Below are 18,695 nucleotides of genomic sequence, written 5' to 3'. Positions count from 1 at the left end.
TGATCTTGAAGGTGTTCAAGATGGATCAGTCAAAGAAGGAGTTCTTGCCTGAGTTGTAAGGTATGAAGTTAAGACTTAAAGCTCGACCACGGCAGAAGAAAGAGGAAGGACGAAGGTCGTCCCCTATGCTTAGACATAGGCTCCATAGTATGCTATGCTATGTACCGCACCTGATGTGTGCCTTGCCACATGTCTGGCCAGAGGGTACAAAGGTGATCTACGAGTAGATCACCAGATAGCTGTCAAAATTATCCTTAGAGGAATAAGGATATGTTTCTCGGTTATGGAGGTGATAAAGAGTTCGACGTAAAGAGTTACATTGATGCAAGCTTAACACCTATCCGGATAGCTCTGAGTAGAGATACCGGATACGTATAATGGAGCAACGATTTGGAATAGCTCCAAGTAGAACAGTTATTTGAAATGGCTCCAAATATAGCGTAGAGATTTGTGAAGTACATACGGATCTGAATGTTGCAGACCCGTTGACTAAAACCTCTCTCACAAGCAACATGATCAAACCTAGAACTCATTGAGTGTTAATCACATAGTGATGTGAACTAGACTACTGACTCTAGTAAACTCTTGGGTGTTGGTCACATGGCGATGTGACCTGTGAGTGTTAATCACATGGCGATGTGAACTAGATTATTGACTCTAGTGCAAGTGCGAGACTGTTGGAAATATGCCCTAGAGGCAATAATAAATTGGTTATTATTATATTTCCTTGTTCATGATAATCTTTTATTATCCATGCTAGAATTGTATTGATAGGAAACTCAGATACATGTGTGGATACATAGACAACACCATGTCCCTAGTAAGCCTCTAGTTGACTAGCTCGTTGATCAATAGATGGTTACGGTTTCCTGACCATGGACATCGGATGTCGTTGATGACGATATCACATCATTAGGAGAATGATGTGATGGACAAGACCCAATCCTAAGCATAGCACCAGATCGTGTAGTTCGTATGCTAAAGCTTTTCTAATGTCAAGTATCATTTCCTTAGACCATGAGATTGTGCAACTCCCGGATACCGTAGGAGTGCTTTGGGTGTGCCAAACGTCACAACATAACTGGGTGGCTATAAAGGTACACTACGGGTATCTCCGAAAGTGTCTGTTGGGTTGGCACGAATCGAGACTGGGAATTTGTCACTCCGTGTAAACGGAGAGGTATCTCTGGGCCCACTCGGTAGGACATCATCATAATGTGCACAATGTGATCAAGGAGTTGATCACGGGATGATGTGTTACGGAACGAGTAAAGAGACTTGCCGATAACGAGATTGAACAAGGTATCGGGATACCGACGATCGAATCTCGGGCAAGTATCATACCGCTAGACAAAGGGAATTGTATACGGGATTGATTAAGTCCTTGACATCGTGGTTCATCCGATGAGATCATCGTGGAACATGTGGGATCCAACATGGGTATCTAGATCCCGCTGTTGGTTATTGACCGGAGAACATCTCGGTCATGTCTGCATGGTTCCTGAACCCGTAGGGTCTACACACTTAAGGTTCGATGACGCTAGGGTTATAAAGGAAGTTTGTATGTGGTTACCGAATGCTGTTCGGAGTCCCGGATGAGATCCCAGACGTCACGAGGAGTTCCGGAATGGTCCGGAGGTAAAGAATTATATATAGGAAGTGCTATTTCGGCCATCGGGACAAGTTTCGGGGTCACCGGTATTGTACCGGGACCACCGGAAGGGTCCCGGGGGTCCACCGGGTGGGGCCACCTGCCCTGGGGGTCCACATGGGCTGTAGGGGGTGCGCCTTGGCCTATATGGGCCAAGGGCACCAGCCCCAAGAGGCCCATGCGCCAAGAGAAGAGGGAAAGGAAGAGTCCTAAAGGGGGAAGGCACCTCCGAGGTGCCTTGGGGAGGAGGGACTCCTCCCTTGGCCGCACCCTTCCTTGGAGGAAGGGCCAAGGCTGCCCCCCGCCCTCTCCCTTGGCCCTATATATAGTGGGGGGAAGGGAGGGCAGCCCCAATCTAAGGCCTGGCGCCTCCCTCTCCCTCCCGTGACACATCTCCCTCCTCGTCTCTTGCGGTGCTTGGTGAAGCCCTGCTGGAGTACCACGCTCCTCCACCACCACCACGCCGTTGTGCTGCTGCTGGATGGAGTCTTCCTCAACCTCTCCCTCTCTCCTTGTTGGATCAAGGCATGGGAGACGTCACCGGGCTGTACGTGTGTTGAACGCGGAGGTGTCGTCCGTTCGACACTAGGATCATCGGTGATTTGGATCACGACGAGTACGACTCCATCAACCCCGTTCTCTTGAACGCTTCCGCTTAGCGATCTACAAGGGTATGTAGATGCACTCTCCTTCCCCTCGTTGCTGGTCTCTCCATAGATAGATCTTGGTGACACGTAGGAAAATTTTGAATTTCTGCTACGTTCCCCAACAGTCACTCCAATGAAATGCAAAACCACAAAGCCTGCAAATTCCATCGCGACAAAAAATTAGAACATCACAACTCATAGAGCATATTTAAAACATTTAAACATGCATTCATTTATTTTTGCATCATGTAGGCAAAAAAACTAACAACATTAACAATATATTCATCATCGTCATCACATATTCATTATCACCTATTCGTCTAACAAAATTTTTTACTACCTATATTCATCATTGTCATCACATATTCATCATCGCCATCACATATTCATCATCGTCACCAATTTGTTTTTCAAGGTATGCAACATATAGCATCTCATCTAACCAAATTTTTTTACTACCTATCTCACTATCTATCTAACTATCTACCTATCTAACTATCTATCTAACTATGTATCTAACTATCTAAATTACTAAAAACACTAAAAACTTCAAAAAAATCACCTTCGAGAGGGCCGGCCGGAGTTGGGGCGGGGAGGCGTGGGGTAGGGGCGGGGCAGCCAGCGCAGGGTCGGGGTGGGGCGGCCGGCGCAAGGTCGGGGCAGGGAGCCGCGGGGTCGGGGCGGGCGGCCGGAGTGGGGGCAGGGAGGCATGGGGTCGGGGCGAGGCGGCCGGAGTTGGGGCGGGGAGGCGCGGGGTCGGGGCGGCCGGAGTCGGGGCGGCGCGGCGCGGGGTTGGTGCCGCCGACCGGCGCGGGGTCGGGGAGGGGCGGCGCGGAGTCGGGGCGAGGCGGTGCGGGCGGCGGCGGGCTCGGGGCGGCGCGGCGCGGGGTTGGGGCGGGGAGGCACGGGCGGCGGCGGGCTCGGGGCCGGGAGTGGCGTGCTCAGGGCGGGCGGCGGAGGTGGTGTGGGGGCGAACCGCAAGGGGATAAGGCCGGCCCTATGCCGACGGCCTGGCCGTCGGCATAGGCCCGCCACTTTGCCACGTCATCGATCCGTGGACATGTGTGTTTCCTATGCTGAAGGCTATGCCGTAGGCATAGATGGCAACTGCTTTTAAAAAAAAATAGTCCCACCTCGCCGAGGGAAAAGCAATTTGACCTGTTTAAATAGTTCACTAATCCATACGTTATAAGCTCCGGTATTCATTAGACTTACATGAAGAAAATGGACAGTTGCTGTGAAATTTTCAGTGCTCGGGCACCGGGTGTGCCCGGGTAGCCGGCCCGGTGCCCGAGCACTAAAAGGTTCACAGCAATTGTACATTTTCAATGATGAATACCGAAGTTTTTAATCAATTCAATTATTACATTTTTAGATTCTTAGTTTACCGTCTGTATGGGACCCGGCACCTGGAGGGGGGAAACGGACGCGTGGGGTCTACACGGAGGGGATCTTGCTATGGGTCTGGCCCGGATGTTGCTCCAAAGTGTTCCTATGGGCTGACCTACCACAACCGGCTGGATAGGTCCACTGCTCAAAGCCCGTCCATGCAAAGTCAAAGGGCTAGATCCCGTGGTCAAACGCTACAGGGTTAGGCGAGACGGGGGCCCTGGGGGTAGCAATGCCACCCGAGCATCGCACCGGGCCCTGATACATGCGGGGTGGTGTGGTGGCATGTCCGAAGAGGCGGCACGCATCTTCGGGGGTGCCCCTCTCACGAACGGTGATGCCACGGTATTAGACGTTCTGCGGTAACGATGCCATCGCCGTCCGTGAGGGGGGGGCACGCCCCGAAGACGCGTCCCGCCTCTTCGGACATGCCACCACACCACCCCGCATGTATGAGGGCCCGGTGCGACGCTTCGGTGGCATTGCTACCCCCCAGTGCCCCCGTCCCGCCTAACCCTGTAGCGTTTGACCACGGGATCTACCCCTTTGACTTTGCACGGACGGGCTTTGACCAGTGGACCTCCCCACCCGGTTGTGTTAGGTCAGCCCATATGAACACTTTGGAGCAACATCCGGGCCAGACCCACAGCAAGATCCCCTCCGTGTAGACCCCACGCGTCCATTTCCCCCCTCCAGGTGCCGGCGGCGGCGCCGTCCGTGAGGGGGGCACACCCCGGACACGCGTGCCGAGCATTTGCAACCGCCACAACACTTCCAGACTTGTGAGAGGCCGCCAGCGCAAGATTTGGCGGCATGCTAGCCCCCGGAGGCCGCCGGCCACAGCCGTAGACGCGCGAAGGGCAATCCGCGTAGAGGGAATTTTTCGGATACTTCTCCATCACCAAAAATTATGAAAAAATACCATCGTTCCTATAGCACATGTGCCCACGTCGTGCAAAAAAACTCATGATTTTATCGTGCTCCGAGTATTTAGTAATATTGACGCCGCATCGTTATCGCAGAACGTCTACTACCGTGTGGACCTCCCCACCCAGTTGTGTTAGGTCAGCCCATATGAACACTTTGGAGCAACATCCGGGCCAGACCCATAGCAAGATCCCCTCCGTGTAGACCCCACGCGTCCGTTTCCCCCCTCCAGGTGCCGGCGGCGGCGCCGTCCGTGAGGGGGGCACACCCCGGACATGCGTGCCGGGCGTTTGCAACCGCCACAACACTTCCAGACTTGTGAGAGGCTGCCAGCGCAAGATTTGGCGGCATGCTAGCCCCCGGAGGCCGCCGGCCACAGCCTTAGACGCGCGAAGGGCAATCCGCGTAGAGGGAATTTTTCGGATACTTCTCCATCACCAAAAATTATGAAAAAATACCATCGTTCCTATAGCACATGTGCCCACGTCGTGCAAAAAACTCATGATTTTATCGCGCTCCAAGTATTTAGTAATATTGATGCCGCATCGTTACCGCAGAACGTCTACTACCGTGTCATCATCGTCCGTGAGGGGGGGCACGCACCGGAGACGCGTCCCGCCTCTTCGGACATGCCACCACACCACCCCGCATGTATAAGGGCCCGGTGCGACGCTCCGGTGGCATTGCTACCCCCCCCCCCCGGTGCCCCCGTCCCGCCTAACCCTGTAGCGTTTGACCACAGGATCTACCCCTTTGACTTTGCATGGACGGGCTTTGACCAGTGGACCTCCCCACCCGGTTGTGTTAGGTCAGCCCATATGAACACTTTGGAGCAACATCCAAGCCAGACCCACAGCAAGATCCCCTCCGTGTAGACCCCACGCGTCCGTTTCCCCCCTCCAGGTGCCGGCGGCGCCGCCGTCCGTGAGGGGGGCACACCCCGGACACGCGTGTCGGGCGTTTGCAACCGCCAAACACTTCCAGACTTGTGAGAGGCCGCCGGCGCAAGATTTGGCGGCATGCTAGCCCCCGGAGGCCGCCGGCCACAGCCGTAGACGCGCGAAGGGCAATCCGCGTAGAGGGAATTTTTCGGATACTTCTCCATCACCAAAAATTATGAAAAAATACCATCGTTCCTATAGCACATGTGCCCATGTCGTGCAAAAAAACTCATGATTTTATCGTCCTCCGAGTATTTAGTAATATTGACGCTGCATCGTTACCGCAGAACATCTACTACCGTGTCATCGCCGTCCGTGAGGGGGGCCACGCCCCGGAGACGCGTCCCGCCTCTTCGGACATGCCACCACACCACCCCGCATGTATGAGGGCCCGGTGCGACGCTCCGGTGGCATTGCTACCCCCCCCCCCCAGTGCCCCCGTCCCGCCTAACCCTGTAGCGTTTGAGCACGGGATCTACCCCTTTGACTTTGCACGGACAGGCTTTGACCAGTGGACCTCCCCACCCGGTTGTGTTAGGTCAGCCCATATGAACACTTTGGAGCAACATCCGGGCCAGACCCACAGCAAGATCCCCTCCGTGTAGACCCCACGCGTCCGTTTCCCCCCTCCAGGTGCCGGCGGCGGCGCCGTCCGTGAGGGGGGCACACCCCGGACATGCGTGCCGGGCGTTTGCAACCGCCACAACACTTCCAGACTTGTGAAAGGCCGCCGGCGCAAGATTTGGCGGCATGCTAGCCCCCGGAGGCCGCCGGCCACAGCCTTAGACGCGCGAAGGGCAATCCGCGTAGAGGGAATTTTTCGGATACTTCTCCATCACCAAAAATTATGAAAAAATACCATCGTTCCTGTAGCACATGTGCCCACGTCGTGCAAAAAACTCATGATTTTATCGCGCTCCAAGTATTTAGTAATATTGATGCCGCATCGTTACCGCAGAACGTCTACTACCGTGTCATCGTCATCCGTGAGGGGGGGCACGCACCGGAGACGCGTCCCGCCTCCTCGGACATGCCACCACACCACCCCGCATGTATGAGGGCCCGGTGCGACGCTCCGGTGGCATTGCTACCCCCCCCCCCCCCCGGTGCCCCCGTCCCGCCTAACCCTGTAGCGTTTGACCACAGGATCTACCCCTTTGACTTTGCATGGACGGGCTTTGACCAGTGGACCTCCCCACCCGGTTGTGTTAGGTCAGCCCATATGAACACTTTGGAGCAACATCCGGGCCAGACCCACAGCAAGATGCCCTCCGTGTAGACCCCACGCGTCCGTTTCCCCCCTCCAGGTGCCGGCGGCGCCGCCGTCCGTGAGGGGGGCACACCCCGGACACGCGTATCCCGCGTTTGCAACCGCCAAACACTTCCAGACTTGTGAGAGGCCGCCGGCGCAAGATTTGGCGGCATGCTAGCCCCCGGAGGCCGCCGGCCACAGCCGTAGACGCGCGAAGGGCAATCCGCGTAGAGGGAATTTTTCGGATACTTCTGCATCACCAAAAATTATGAAAAAATACCATCATTCCTATAGCACATGTGCCCATGTCGTGCAAAAAAACTCATGATTTTATCGTGCTCTGAGTATTTAGTAATATTGACGCCGCATCGTTACCGCAGAACGTCTACTACCGTGTCATCGCCGTCCGTGAGGGGGGCCACGCACCGGAGACGCGTCCCGCCTCTTCGGACATGCCACCACACCACCCCGCATGTATGAGGGCCCGGTGCGACGCTGCGGTGGCATTGCTCCCCCCCCCCCCCCAATGCCCCTGTCCGGCCTAACCCTGTAGCGTTTGACCACGGGATCTACCCCTTTGACTTTGCACGGACGGGCTTTGACCAGTGGACCTCCCCACCCGGTTGTGTTAGGTCAGCCCATATGAACACTTTGGAGCAACATCCGGGCCAGACCCACAGTAAGATCCCCTCCGTGTAGACCCCACGCGTCCGTTTCCCCCCTCCAGGTGCCGGCGGCGGCGCCGTCCGTGAGGGGGCACACCCCGAACACGCGTGCCGGGCGTTTGCAACCGCCACAACACTTCGAGACTTGTGAGAGGCCGCCGGCCCAAGATTTGTCGGCATGCTAGCCCCCGGAGGCCGCCGGCCACAGCCGTAGACGCGCGAAGGGCAATCCGCGTAGAGGGAATTTTTCGGATACTTCTCCATCACCAAAAATTATGAAAAAAATACCATCGTTCCTATAGCACATGTGCCCGCGTCGTGCAAAAAAACTCATGATTTTATCGCTCTCCGAGAATTTAGTAATATTGACGCCGCATCGTTACCGCAGAACGTCTACTACCGTGTCATCGCCGTCCGTGAGGGGGGCCACGCACCGGAGACGCGTCCCGCCTCTTCGAACATGCCACCACACCACCCCGCATGTATGAGGGCCCGGTGCGACGCTCCGGTGGCATTGCTACCCCCCTAGTGCCCCCGTCCCGCCTAACCCTGTAGCGTTTGACCACGGGATCTACCCCTTTGACTTTGCACGGACGGGCTTTGACCAGTGGACCTCCCCACCTGGTTGTGTTAGGTCAGCCCATATGAACACTTTGGAGCAACATCCGGGCCAGACCCACAGCAAGATCCCCTCCGTGTAGACCCCACGCGTCCGTTTCCCCCCTCCAGGTGCTGGCAGCGGCGCCGTCCGTGAGGGGGGCACACCCCGGAGCCCCAAGACGGGCGTCTACGCATGCATGAACACTTTCACATATGCATCGGGACCCGTGCAATGTTTCGGTGACATAGGTACACCCCGAATGCCCCCACCAACTAGAATTCCTTCCGTGTCGACCATTTCCCCCCTCCGTGACACGGCGATAGCAACGTTCGTAACGGGGGGCAATCGATATACCATCGGGTATGTTTTTTTAGATAAGGCATAATTATCTTATGCAAAAGAAAAAACTAAAATAAAGTAAAAATAACAAAACAAAGTAAAAATAAAAAAATAAAATAAAATACACGTATGCCGACGGCAAGGCCATCGGCATATCTGTGCACACACGCAGGTTGTTCCACGGATCGATGACGTGGCGTGGCACACGGATCGATGACGTGGCGAAGGGGCCTATGCCGACGGCTGTGCCGTCGGCATATCTCTGCCACAGATAAAATAAAAAATTAAGTAAAGTAAACATATGCCGATGGCAAGGCCGTCGGCATATCTGTGCACACACGGATCGATGACGTGGTGTGGCACACGGATCGTTGACGTGGCAGAGGGGCCTATGCCGACGGCTATGCCGTAGGCATACCTCGGCCACAGATATGCCGACGGCCGCCGTTAACGCCCGTCGGCGTAGGATAAACGCCGTCAAGTGGTCAGCACTGACCGGGGAGGTGGGCGCGGGCTATGCCGACGGGCCCCGTAGGCGTATCTCGGGCGGTCCCGGTGGCCTCGTCTATGCCGACGGCCCTGTCGGCATAGATGGATGTATGCCGACGGCTTTTCTACACCTACGGCTTATCCTTGGCCATCGGCATAGGTCCGGCGATGCCGACGGGGGCCGTCGGCATAGATTTGGCCGTCGGCAACCCCGGTTTTTCTGGTAGTGATGTGGACCTTCTCATGAAGTGTTCCTCTGTATATTCTTTATTTTCTTTGATTTGTTGCACCAGGACTTTTTAAGTAATTGCTCGCTCTCTTGGGTATTTGTATGCCGCGAACAGTACGGCTTGTTTCTGTTTTCTTTCCGACTTGATCGTCTTCTCTGCATGCCTTCGCTTAATTTCAGGTCCTCTCCTTCTGAAGGCACGTCCATGATATTAACTACATCCTCTATATTTATCTTCAACTGTTTTCTCTCGACAACGAATGACTCAACTTCCGTACTGTCTGGTGACCAATTTGAATATCGCATAGATGTAGTAACCCCTTGAGAATAGAGTTTGCAATCTTTTCCCTCTAGCCATCCAAGACTTTCCAAATAAGGTCATAAATAGCACCTTGATAGCAGACCATTGTTTTCTGTACGTAAATCTAAACTATCTAAACTACTAATAAAAGAGCAAACATAAACTCCTCTAAAACCACACAGCAAACTATACACAAGATAATCAGAGCCCTCGGATCAAATCAAGTTAAACATATCCTACTGTCCATATTAAGCAAATGGTCTATCGTCCAGATCAACGGCTCACGTCAAATGTTCTGCCGAGCAGACGTCCCGGTCTGCCAATAGTCTGCTTCCCCCGATCCGCGCAGCCTCGCCCATAACACATGATTTGCGGATCGGCTGCACGCTTGCCGCCACCATCTTCGCTGCCTCCTCGAGATGATGCCGCCCCATCTCCCCCCACCCCGTTGCTACGAAAGTCCCAATCGACCCCGTCTCTCTTCTGAGAAAGCCGCCACCGCTCGCCGCCCCGCCCTCAAATTCCTCTCCACTCCATATCGCGTTCCCCTGCCCATGCCGGATGGATCCAGAGGAGGAGTTTGCCTGCCGTCCCGTGGCTTGAGTCACCCATGTGAGAGAGATAGATAGGAGAGAAGGAGGAGCGCGGAGGAGGCGGTGTGCGGGATCTGCATGGTGGATTTGTTCAAGGGGAGCGACGCCATGAAGCTGGAAGGGTCCTGCAAGGGTGAGCTCGCTCTAGCCCAAACAGGCTGCACCCTCAAATGGTTCGGCATCAAGGGCACCAGGATTTGCGAGGTGCCCCCTAACCTCCCCATCACCCTCCTCTTACAACTGCTCATCAGGACGCCGCCCTGCCAAGGCTTCTTCCATGGGTGCCGCGGGAGCACGCGTGGACACAGCCACCTCGCGCCCCAGTGGCTTGACGCCACGCCCCTGGATGCCAGCACTGCCCTGCCCCTCAGCAGCTTCACAACAACAAGTGAATTAGGGATTAGCGACTGAAGATTTTATCTCTGCAATTTTAAGGACATAATGCATGATTAGAACACAAGTTTGGGTATAACTTTGATGATACACATTAGTAAATTTGGGGATCATTCTGTTGATTTCATATTATGCCTATTAATTATAGGACCAGTAACACATGTTTCTTTTGCCTGAGTATGTTAATTTAATTATAGAAATATTACTCTCATTAGTTTTTGCATTGCATATCATTTATTTCTGAAGATTGAATAGTACCCTGCAGTCAGAAATAAGGGTTGTTGTGACTTACTGAAAAATATGCCATCTCCCCTGTATTTCTACACTAGCGACTTGTATATTTTCTTTTGTACTCTACTCAAGTTTGGCTCCTGCCTCCTTTACTCAAGCTACACTTGTGATTCATCTCCTTTGCCAGACTGCTACTTGGTACCAGCTCTACTTGTTTGTGTTTACATTGCCGTTTATGGCACCAAGGCCTGCACCTCAAGACCAGACACTCATAACTTGTGTGTAGCTTGTAGGGTTCAGGATTTGATTTTTTTTTCCAGTTTCTTTTCTATGGACAGTGTATGGCACCTGGAAGATGATTCTGTGAACTTTATGTGACATGCTATTTTTCCTGAGTGATGCATAAGCAAGAAAACCTAGCTAGGTCATCTTAATATAATAGGAAATAGGACATGCCTGGTTGTTTCTTAATTCTTAACTTTGTTTATTTGGCACATGGAAGGACATAGAGTGACACTTTATAGATGTACATTTGCTATTCTTAATGTCTTCAGTTGAAAAATAAATGTGATATTCCTTGTGTTGGCACCGTGCAAGTTACATGTCAATAGAATTGAATCACAGAGAGATGCATCATTAGGTGAAATTTTTAATGAGTGACAGACAAAATACAAGGGGCAAAACTGAAGCAAGAATACCACTAACCTGCATGATCTGAACGGCATGTGGAATACCAAAAGGTCTTTTCCTACCATGCGGCCCAGTTTGGAACTTGATGAATTCGTAAATTCCTGCAGCAAGACAACAACTACCTTGTTTCCAATGATCCATTGAAAGGCATAGACACGCTTTGATTTTTCTTTCCGGTATAGTTCTGAATTTTATTTTACTTCTTTTTCAGGGAAATAGTTCAGATTGTGTTTTTATGATTGATTAATCAACAACTCCATTGTTCGTTCTGACCCATTGCAAGGGATATATGTTGATATTTTTTTCAGTTTGTTCCACGACTGTTTCGTTCAGATTATGTCTCTTTTTTTCACAAATAATATGGACAGTGTGTGGCATTTAGTTGATAGCTGTGTCCAATTTACAGAAGTTGCTACGTAAGATGATAGTTGTCTGAAAACAGATCCTGTACACGTGAAGTCCAGCATGGTTCAGTGAAGACCCCCTTTATCTAACCTGAGCAAAGAGTACGACAGACACAATTTTTTACCACATCAGTTGTACAGATCAAAACAGAAAATGCTACCAAACTGCTCCGCTACATCCGCTGCCGCCTCCTCTTGTGCACCAAAACCTTCACTATCGCCTTCTCATTGCCCATCGGACAAATCTCCTTCTCAAAGCCATTCGCTTCCGCTACCAATAGCCTCTTGATTGACATAACTACCACCGATTGCCTGCCTCATCTGTCATCAATGGTTGTACATACTCTGGTGTAGTGTTGAGGTGGGGAACTGGACACCATTGGGAGAGGCTGTTGGTGTTGGAGTCAGCTAGGTCTCCAGAAAACAGAGGTTGAGGAGCCTCCAGAAATGCATGCAACAATTGTCATGAACCGGCTGAAAAGAGGAGGCAAACAGAACACAGACAAAATGACACTACTAGAGAAAGTGGCAAAAGGGAGAGGGGGGTCATCCGCAGGTTCAAGATTACATCAGTGCGAAGTACACTCGATCGAAGGCCTAAAGGTCTTAATTCCCTCGCGGCCCTGTGGGCTAGGACTTGGCCCAGTTCATGAGAACACCATGAGAGCAGTCTAAGGAGCAGCGGGCGCTTTCATTTAACTCAGGTGGGGGGCGCATTGCCGGAGGGCGGAGGACCGAACAATTTGGTGCATATATAAGATGTATCGGATGTTCATGATTCTCAAATCACTGTGAAAGTGCATAGCTATCTCAGTTTTACTGTTTTGTAATTTGTCAAAACGTGCGTTGTACGTGGATGATTACTAGTATCACAATAATTATCCGGCTAGAGAGGAGGCAATGTAGTGCGACAAGTTATTATTACCTACTGTGTACGTGTGTTGTTTGAATAAAATAATATATACATATCTTCTCTCTAGCCGTTGTCGCTTTATTTAAAGAAGCCACGATGGTGGCGGGTGATGCACCCTAACATTAGCAGAGGACAAAAGAATATTAGAAATTTCATATATATTTTTTGGGCAACGAAATTCCATATCGTACTAGACTCTTTTGGGGGCTTGTATGTACCTGTGCTTTCCACGGCTTCGGTGTGCTAGGAGTGTGTGAATCAGTAATCCCACTTTTCTTCCTCAAAAAATTCGTGCCAGGTGATGCTTGCTCATAAGAGGCACACCACAACAGATACATGTCAATCATATGGGAAAAATTGTAGGAAAAAAAGGGTCAAATATATGTTCTTATTCCATCCTACATGGCCTAGCTTTAATTAATACTCTCTCCGTTCATTTATCTAAGATGCATTTTTTTCCAGCTCGATAACCAAGGCAGCAATTTTTGGAGCATCTGGGACAATACTACCCCTGGTACTACTTGGCCGCTACTACTTGGCCGCTGCATGCAGATTTGGTGTTGGAATCCACTGATTTGGTTTAGCGTTGGAAATCAATTAGGTGCGCCTCCACTGATTTGGCCGCTGCATGCAGATACGCTGCCGGCCTTGCATGGCACATGCAATCCCCATATCCCAAGAAATCAGCGATGCAAATAACTGTGTTGCCTCCTATAGGAAAAGGAGCTCGCGCGGCAAACAGTAAAAGGGAGGGAAGTCACTTGGCGCCAACAGAATGAAGATTTTAAAATATGTTCTCGAGTACAAAATGAGTCAACTCCGTCTGGTTTTCTTCATTTCCCCCTTCTTCCAGTACGTGGCCAACAGAAAGCATGGTTGATCTAGACTTGCATCCAGCACCTAATTGGGATTCAATTGAGGAGAATGAACACAGGGCTTGTGATCTTGGATACGACTATGACTGGCTAGCTTCCGACGACTCCGACGACGGTATGTTCTTGTGCAATCTCACCTTTTTGCAGTAATAGCGGGATAATTTTTTCATTGCGGGCTCCATGTAGAAGTAGAGCATTCCCTTCATGACGGCAATGGTGGCGAGCATGATCGACTTCATGCCAGCAAAGAAGCCGACGATGAGGCGGACCTCCTTGAACACACGCGAGCTGCTTCTGCGGAGCACGGGCGACTTGACGTACACACGCCGGCGGAAGACGCGGGGCGCGGCCAAGGCGCAGGCGGGCGCGGACGCGGGCTTCACAGGTACGTACTGTATGTATTCCATACTCCTTGAACCAGATTATGTACTCCGGGGTAGTACTTGACCCGTTGTGTCACCATCTCTGCTCAGGTCGATCGCCGAGGCGCTGGTGGGCGAGGCCACGCAGAGGATGGAATACAGTGCAAGCCGCCGGTGAATCCATCGGAGAAGTGGTGGCCGGTGTCCTTTTGCACGATGGTTTCCTAACTAAGGATAGGAGCATTTAATTTCCAACGAATGCATTCATGGGTTGGCTTGATTTTAGCGTGAGGGGGCTAGCTTCTATGTACGTGATGGTGGAGGGGTAGAAGAGGGATTATATAAGATTACAGCAAATACACCTTACATTATGGAAATTTTGTAAAAAAAAATGCACCTAACATAAAGGAACGGAGGGAGTAAAAGCTTGGTTAATGACGATTATTGGAGGCCAAAAAAAAGGGGTTGCGTTGTTCCCTATACACGATAGACCTACATGTCCTAGCTTAATTAAGAAGGGTTTAGTGAACAATAACAGGGCAATAGAGTTTAGATAGACATAATTCTTTCAGCAAATAAAACAATGACTTGACCAATTGGATGAATTTAAAGTGTTCAACACTAGATCAATTACCACACCAGCAGTGCCACAAAACTAGTCTTTTCAAATAATGAGGACTAATTAGCAGCTACTACAAACTTAAAACCACCACGTACTAATCCATAGATGTTAGCCAAACGTGATTAGCGATTCGTCAGCTAGCAGTACAACCGATTCAGCAAATCCCAACACCCACAAGCTAGCAGTACAACCGATTCAGCTACCGAGTGACAAAAGCATGGCATAAATCGTAGGTCTGACCTTGTGTCCCCTACGACGGCTGCACTCGTGGTATGTGTAGCAGGACTGAAACGACGCAAACCGGCAAGGGCGATGCAAGGGTAGCAAAGACGCCGTCAGGACGGCGACCGGCAGCGATCCTAGGCAGCGGCGCCGACGGGGAAGCATAGGGCTTGAACCTAGGCAGCGGCGGCGATCGGATCATCGTGAGCGGCGGCTCCTATTTATCGTGTAGGTCGACAGTTGTCGACTAAACACGCACCTCTCTCTTCGCTACCTGAATTTGGGCCGGCCAAAGTAGGGCAGGCTCCCTCTTTTTGTTTTGTGAATATTCTACAACATTCCTAGACAGTTTTTTTTCCTTTCGTTCTTTTACGTTTTCTCTTTTCTTTTTTATTTTTTATTTTTCTTTTCTTCATGTTCATTTTATCTTTTCTTTTTATTTTTCATTATAATTTATTTTATTTTATTGTTTCCTTTTTATTTTTCATTTTGTGAACACCTTTCAAACTCATGCACATTTTTTGAACCGCAATTTTACTTTTGAAATCATGCATATTTTCTAAATTCACGAAGATTTTTTAATTGTGCAGATTTCTAAAAATCGTGATATTTTTTAAATGATGAAAAAAATTAAAAATTTGTGGCATCTTTTGAAATCGTGAACATTCTGTGAAGTCATGAAAAAATTGCAATTTCCTGGACTTTTGTTTTGAAAAGGTGAACATTTCTACAAATTCGTTCAAAAAATGAAAGTTGTGAACATTTTTTCGAGACATATGAAGATTTTTTGATTTCGCAAACATTTTTTCAAAGTCGGGATCATTTTTTTGAATCTATGAACTTTTTGTAAAATTCAAGAACATGTTTCAAGTTTTAACTTTTTTTAAATCCGGAAACATTTTTTTATTTCGTGAATTACTCTTGAAATTCAGAAAAAAAATCCTGTACATTTTTTTGAAGAATCAAAAAGCAAAAACAGAAAAGATAAACAAATAAGGGAAATTGATAAAGAAACCCAGGGCTCCCGGCCCCTCACTGGGCAGGCCCAAAGTGCGCGTGGGGGTAAGAGGGTACACGGTTGCTTGCTATATCGAATACTGGTCAGCCTATGGGCCTTCTATGCAGAAATAAGAGCTCTGAGGCCCCCTCCAGGCTTGGGCACCCCTCCCGCCTAGGCCCTAAGCTGGCCCTGTGTCATTAAAGTTTTCTTTATGTATGGAAATAACAGGGTTGTTACTCCATCAAAGTTCAAGGGTGTGTTTGGTTTATGCCCAAGGTTGCCCCATCAAAGCAATGGCTAGCTAAAATTTTGATTGAGGTTTTCGTTGCCCATGATTTGGCCAATATTGGCAAGAAAAAATGAACTAGAGTTGGCTAGAGTTCATTGGCATGCCAAAAATTTGGCAACAATCCAAACAAAGACTAATCTTTAGGTCATGAGCAAAATTTTGGTAGGGTGCACTTTGGCCACAATCCAAACACACCTGAAGTAACACGGCAGTGGTGTCGGCAGATGAATACAGAGCGTTATTGCTAGGGTTTGCTATCGGACATATAGTATGCAAATTTCAGTTTCGACAGCCGTGTATATATAAACATCGTCCGGATGTTCTTCTTTTCCTTAACGTTTAATGCCATCTACAACATATAAAACCGTATCTTTCTTTTTTTGGCGAATGGTACAAAACCATATCTGTTTCTAAAACATATCTCCATTTAAGTCATTTGGACCGACAACTAATAGTGTGAGTCTTCCGGGTCCACTTCGAGTAATCACGACCCACATGTATAAATATGGGTCTTGGGGATATTGTATTGTTAAATCATACAGTATGATTTTCCTTAGACATGGACCCTTTAATTTTACTATGTAGTATTATGCTAACATGGTACCATAGTCGAATTATGCAATTAACTTGTTTAAAATAAATTTATGTACAAAAATCTGGGTTTGATTTTTTTTTATTAAGTTTTAAGTAATTTGCTAGATGGAGAAAAGTTTAAACATTTAAAAAGTATAAAGAAAAGAGATAGGAGGCACATTTTGGACTTTTAGGATAGAGGATCAGTTAGAGATGTGCCTCCTTTGATCGTTTATGTTTATGCGCCTCCTTTGATCGTTTCAGGCTGACATCTCAGCATTATTAAGGCAATAATAGAAATCCTTGGATACATAACTTTTTATATTATGATAGTATAAAAAAACATTTTACATTTCGGGACGGAGGGAGTACATGGGTAGCTGTAAAGCAAACCCAGACACCATCAGCCTGATGTTTGCAACTTGAGGTCCCCCGGTTCATGTCTTTTTTTCCATCTGAATTTGGCTCATATGTATGTTGTGACCAAGAAATCAGTTGCTTCTTCCCGCATAAAGAAAAGGAGAATAAACCAGTTGCTTCTTGCCATCACTCAGATTTTAAATCGTTGGGTTAGGTAGTCTAGAATCCATGTTCAGCCGAACAAATCAGTTGCTGCGTGTCATCGCAATTCAGAAAGACACATCAGATATTCAGATGGTCAATATCTATTTTGAAAAGGCCAAAAGAAATCAGCAGCTTGCCATCATCACAATTCGAATGTCCGGTCAGCATATTAAGTGTCGAGAGTATGCGATTTGGTTCGAATCCAGGGTACACTGAAGCAAACACGATTGTATTTGGGGGCAGAGAAATGCAGAGCAACTGATTGCAGAACTTGAAACATCAACGGGGAATTGGAGAACGCACAGGTAAGATCTGACTACTGCGCATCGACAGAGCAACTTATTGAGAGGAAATCAGTATGCATTCAGCTCATGCTATGCATTTTAAGCAAAAGAAATCAACTGCTCCTAATCGATTCAAAAAGTTGGGGTAGGTAGTAAAAAATCTATGTTCAGCCAAGCAAACCAGCTTACACTTGTTACGGTTGATTTAGGTAGGCATCTATTTTCGAAACGAGCACAAAAAGGGCAGCTGCTTCCCATGACAGTACAAATTGCTCACCAGATCCGAAATGGGCAGCACATGTCTTATCTGAAACTTGGTTCAACTGACGGGGTACAGAAAATGTTCAGGACAAGCCGTGGAATCGGAGAAAACGCAAGCTACAAAAATGCAGCGACGGTTTGAATCAACCGTACACTGAAGCCCACACGGTTGATTTTGGGAGGCAGCAAATTACAGAGCGAGAGACACAAATCAACATCAACAGAGTGAGAGATTGCAGAAGAATTCAAGGGTAAACTAGTAATTCAGGGGTAAATTACAGAGTGGGAAATTAGTAATTTCTAACTGCTCACACAAATCAGCATCAACAGAGTGAGAGATTGGAGAAGAATTCAAGGGTAAGCTGCTTCAATTTCAATTCCATCTCAGAACTACATCCAAACAACAGTCAAGGCCAAGACATACAGCAGCGAGATGCGGCCATTACACCGAAGCCCATGAACACTACACAGCCGCGCACAAATCTGGTGGTGGGGGGATCGATTCGCGCGGCCTAGCCGCCGAACCCGTAGAGAGTGCGTCCCTGGCGCTTGAGGGCGTAGACGACGTCCATGGCGGTGACGGTCTTGCGGCGGGCGTGCTCCGTGTAGGTGACGGCGTCGCGGATGACGTTCTCCAGGAAGATCTTGAGCACGCCGCGGGTCTCCTCGTAGATGAGCCCCGAGATGCGCTTCACGCCGCCCCGCCGCGCCAGCCGCCGGATCGCCGGCTTGGTGATGCCCTGGATGTTGTCGCGGAGCACCTTCCGGTGGCGCTTGGCGCCGCCCTTGCCCAGCCCCTTCCCTCCCTTGCCGCGGCCGGACATCCTCGACGATTCCCTCTCCGGCGAGCTTGGCTTTGTTGCTGGTGGTGGTGGTTGTTGCGGCGGTGGTGGTGTGGGGGATTGATGTGGCGTGTGGGGGATTTATAGCTGCGAGGTCTCCGGGGAGGAGATGGGAGCGATCCGCGTGATCCGGCCTGTGAACCGTC

The 18,695-nt window shown here is 49.7% G+C and overlaps 1 protein-coding gene across 1 annotated transcript; it reads right to left on the bottom strand.

Moving 5' to 3' along the window:
* Positions 1-18,057: 18,057 nt before the first annotated feature.
* On the bottom strand, positions 18,058-18,593 carry LOC123131820 (histone H4). Its single transcript, XM_044551503.1, has one exon. It carries the CDS (start codon positions 18,529-18,531, stop codon positions 18,220-18,222), a length of 312 nt encoding a protein of 103 aa, XP_044407438.1. The 5' UTR covers positions 18,532-18,593; the 3' UTR covers positions 18,058-18,219.
* Positions 18,594-18,695: the final 102 nt, after the last annotated feature.

This window comes from Triticum aestivum, chromosome 6A (genome assembly GCF_018294505.1).
Source record: "Triticum aestivum cultivar Chinese Spring chromosome 6A, IWGSC CS RefSeq v2.1, whole genome shotgun sequence".
NCBI classification, from domain to species: domain Eukaryota; kingdom Viridiplantae; phylum Streptophyta; class Magnoliopsida; order Poales; family Poaceae; genus Triticum; species Triticum aestivum.
This window is presented reverse-complemented; position numbering and strand designations above follow the sequence as displayed.

Excerpts from the sequence above, each read along its gene's own strand:
- LOC123131820 (XM_044551503.1), bottom strand. The coding sequence starts at position 18,531 with ATGTCCGGCCGCGGCAAGGGAGGGAAGGGGCTGGGCAAGGGCGGCGCC.